The following is a 4,642-nucleotide window of genomic DNA, read 5'->3' on the forward strand; positions in this document are numbered from 1 at the left end:
TTTAATTTCGTATGCCTGGAAGTCCCATAAAAAATATGAGACTCAAAAAACTGGCCAAAGTAGGAAGGTTTTATATCTTTTTTAAAAAAACATTTTATTTATTTATTCATGACAGACACAGAGACAGAGAGAGGCAGAGACACGGGAAGCCTGACATGGGACTCAATCCCAGGTCTCCAGGATCACACCACAGGGCTGAAGGCGGTGCTAAACCGCTGGGCCACTGGAGCTGCCCTGGTTTTATATCTTTTAAAAAAGAAATAGTAAGTTTGTGAAGCATTGACAATACAATGAGGTTTGGGCTTAAGATATTAAATCAGTGAAGAAGTAATAATATTTGTTTATATGGACTTCTCAGCCCTAAACTCCCTACATTGGTGATAAGGATGCCTTCTAGCCTTGTAGTATAGGGAAGGTACCTCTCACATGAGACATTTATCTCCTGCTTTCAGGGAAACAAAGGAGGGTCAAAGTTGTTCTTGCACAGGCTATTTCTCAAGTAACTTTAATTCAAAATAATCAATATGCCAAAGTGATATATTTTGGGCTTGTATATTCTGCTTCCCTCCAACATCCATCTAAATGAATGGCTATGGTGATCAAAGGATATAAAGTTTCAGATATGCAAGATGAATAAATTCTGCAGATCTAGTGTGCAGCATGGTGACTTCAGCTAATACTATATTATATACTTGAAATTTACTATGAGTGGATCTTAGGTGTTCTCACAGGAAGGAAAGAAGGAAGGAAGGAAGGAAGGAAGGAAGGAAGGAAGGAAGGAAGGTAGGAAGGAAGGAAACTATTTGAGGTAATAGATATGTTAGCTTGATTGTCATAGTCACAACACACTGTATATGTATGTCAAAATATCACATGTATGCAACTTTTGTCAATTATAATTCAATAAAGCTGGTGAAAAAAAAGACTTGAGGGTGTATCCTAGGGACTTAAGAAGACTGGTTTCATGTATGAAATAAACAGGCAGTAAAAGATATTTGTGTCCTTACATGGGACTAAGATTACATAACATTCAGGTTCCTTACTAAAACTATAGTCAAATTAATTGTCAGAATATGGTTTCCTAAGAAAGCTTCTTGAAAGTTTTTCTGGTTCAATGAAATTAGATTTATATAGCAGAGCTGCATCCTTATAGGAAAAAAAAAAGAGATGCAGGATTACTTTTTAGGATTATTAGGATTATTCTGATTCCCCCAAAAAATATTTTTAGGAGTATAAGACATTTTAACTCAATTATTTTTTATCTCTTTATGCAAAAACCCCTACAATAACTATTCTTTCATCAGTTATAAAGATGTATTAATAAGGCCATTGATAATAGTAAAACAAGGAAGCATAAATTGGCCTAAATCTAATTTCTTCACAGTTTTATTGAGAAATAACTGATACACATCACTGTATAAGTTTAAGGTATACAGCACGATGGTTTGATTTACATATATTTTGGAATAATTATTACAATAGATTTAGTTAATACCCACCATCTTATACAGACACAATAAAAATAAAAGGAAAAAATTCTCCTTACAATTAGAATTTGTAGGATCTATTCTCTTAACAATTCTCTGGCCTCAGCCTAAGTTTGATCTGCAAAGAAAATGCATAAGAAAATTTAGGTACTGCTTCTAAATAATTGAGTAGAAATTAGTTTTAGATAATTAAGGTAAAGTTATAATATGCATTTTAAGAAATTACATGATGAGTCACTGACAAACTGAGTTGTTTAACTATAGACCTGGATAATATATACCAGTATCTCTTAGTAGGAATTGTCTCAATTCTTTATGATTCCTACAATAGCAGTAAGGTAAAAATTTGTTATTATGGGGGTATTAACATATTAAGAACATCTATTGTATTATAATTATTTTGATACAAGAAAGTCATAAACTACCATTTTTAAACTTCAAAACCTTCCATAAAGTAGGCATTTTTACCCTCCTATCTTTTTTGACATGTAGAATCAAAGCTCAAAAAAAACGGTCTACAGTCAAACAATCAGTGTGACTTTACATCACACAATAAACACTAAGCCACAAATACCTCTTGAAGAGTTAAAGATAATGTTATACTTAAGGATTTACTACAGTTAATTATGGAAGATGACCACAAAAACAATATATGCAAATTATTTTTGCCAATCTACAGAGCCCACAGAACTGGCTTTGAGTGACTCTTCCTGTCTTGTGATCATGAATAAGTTCATAGATAAGCCTGTTTACTATTGTGTGACAGATTATTAAGACTATCCAAAACTCAAGGGGTTCTAATGAGAAGACAAAAAATTTCAGTGTTATTTAAACATTGTCCTAAGCTCCTTCCTTCTCTCCAGATATATTATCATGATCTCTTGACAATTTTTTATTCAGCAAATGCATATTACATCTGGGATCTTAGAATCTTTTGCATTAAAAGTCTGTGTGATTCAGAATTCTGATCCCTTCCTATTTCTCCTCCCTTAGGATTGTGGCAGAGCCTGTTTACAGCCTGGATCCATGGATAAGGTCAATTCTTCAGTGGTGTCTGAATTTGTATTGCTGGGACTCTCCAGTTCTCAGGAGCTCCAGCTTTTCTTTTTTGTTTTTTTCTCTGTGTTATATGTCATCATTGTGCTGGGAAACCTTCTCATAATCATCACAGTAACTTCTGATAACAGTCTGCACTCCCCCATGTACTTCCTCCTAGGAAATCTCTCCTTTGTGGACATCTGTCAGGCTTCTTTTGCTACCCCTAAGATGATTGTAGATTTCCTGAGTGAACATAAGACCATTTCCTTCAATGGCTGCATAGCTCAGATATTCTTCATTCACCTTTTTACTGGAGGAGAGATGGTACTACTTGTCTCCATGGCCTATGATAGATATGTAGCCATATGCAAACCTCTACACTATGTAGTCATCATGAGTCAAAGGACGTGCACTGTCCTGGTAATAGTCTCCTGGGCTGTGGGCTTGGTGCACACATTAAGTCAGTTATCGTTTACCGTGACCCTACCTTTTTGTGGACCTAATGTAGTAGACAGCTTTTTTTGTGATCTTCCTCGAGTGACCAAACTTGCCTGCCTGGACTCTTACATCATTGAAATACTCATTGTAGTCAATAGTGGTATTCTCTCCGTAAGCACTTTCTCTCTCTTAGTTGGCTCTGACATCATTATTCTTGTCACTGTCTGGTTTAAGTCTTCCGCTGCAATGGCCAAGGCATTTTCTACACTGGCTGCCCATATCACTGTAGTAATTTTGTTCTTTGGACCTTGCATTTTCATCTATGTGTGGCCCTTTACCACTTACCCTGTGGATAAACTTCTTGCCATATTTTACACTGTGTTCACTCCCATTCTAAACCCCATTATCTATACACTAAGGAACAGGGATATGAAGGCTGCCATGAGGAATATTATGACCTATTACCTGAGGCCCAAGAAAATTTCTGAAATTCCACTAGCAGTGAGGAGTTCTCTTTATTAATACACAATCCCTTCAAATTCCTCAAATCAATACTCTGTCTATAAATATTTTCAATGTATTCTTGTGCCATATCTCAACTATGATGGAAGTGATGAAGAAGATGAAATAGAGAATATCTGATGGATATTAACTAGGCCCTTTCCAGGTATCATCTAAGCAAAAGCTAAATGTAAAAAAATACGGAAAAATGTATCATGATTACTGGTTTTGGAAATAAAATGTAGAATGACGATATGTGGATAGTATAAATGCTTTCACTGCCTTAGTTGCAGGTAAATATGGCCTTAGTTGCTGGTAAATAGGAATATGATAGGGAAAAAATGAGTACCTGATTCTTTGGTGAGCATGAATTTAAGTATTTTTCCTGGTCTTATGAGTTTCCTCATTTATATGCCTGAAGAATCTAGATAGATAAATAATACTTAGGAATGTGAAACTGAATTTACCCACCCAGAAAATAGCCATTTCACTGATTTAAGTGTGTATACCTAAGTGGAGATTCTTAGATTATGAAATCCCTCCCCCAACATTATGCCTATCCCATATTGTTTCCTAATAACTAACAATGCTTTAAAATGAATTATACATAATCAGGAGCTTGCATTTTAAATCTTTCACTTAATGATCTTTCTGTGATCAGTTTACTCTGAAAACACAGACTCTTTAGCCCGTTCTATAAGAAGCTATGCAAGTCTTTGCATTGGGACCAAACATGGAGTTCTTAGTGACAATGAATCAATGATAAACATACAACTCAACTGTAACCTGGACACTGAAATACCTCTGGAGCTCTACCCTGATTTCTAGGGATGACTAGGGGATTTATTAATATTGATCAAAGTTTTTAGGTCTTTCCCCCCACAAACTCCTCAATTCATAAAAGGCAATTAGACAGACATAAACATTACTCTCTCCTTTATGCCAAGGATAAAAACACTAAATTTACTTTTTGTTGTTTGCCTTCTTATCTTCCCAATTCCATCTCACCTTTTCTGAACCCAAACATAATAAAGCATCATTAAGTAAAATATTGAAAAAACCTTGGGAATTTCCCCTTTTCCCACCCCTCAATCTTTACTCTCTCCATAGCATTCTGGTTCTTCTGAGACCTGATATTCTTTGCTCTTTTCTACTCTCAAAGTTTACTTTCCATTAAG

The 4,642-nt window shown here is 35.2% G+C and overlaps 1 protein-coding gene across 1 annotated transcript; it reads left to right on the plus strand.

Annotated features, from left to right (window-relative positions):
• Window positions 1-2,513: 2,513 nt before the first annotated feature.
• On the plus strand, window positions 2,514-3,485 carry OR4K5 (olfactory receptor family 4 subfamily K member 5). Its single transcript, NM_001389133.1, has one exon. The coding sequence runs from the start codon at window positions 2,514-2,516 to the stop codon at window positions 3,483-3,485; it is 972 nt and encodes a 323-aa protein (NP_001376062.1).
• The last annotated feature ends 1,157 nt before the right edge of the window (window positions 3,486-4,642 follow it).

The sequence above is a fragment of the Canis lupus genome, chromosome 30 (genome assembly GCF_011100685.1).
Source record: "Canis lupus familiaris isolate Mischka breed German Shepherd chromosome 30, alternate assembly UU_Cfam_GSD_1.0, whole genome shotgun sequence".
In the NCBI taxonomy this organism is placed as follows: domain Eukaryota; kingdom Metazoa; phylum Chordata; class Mammalia; order Carnivora; family Canidae; genus Canis; species Canis lupus.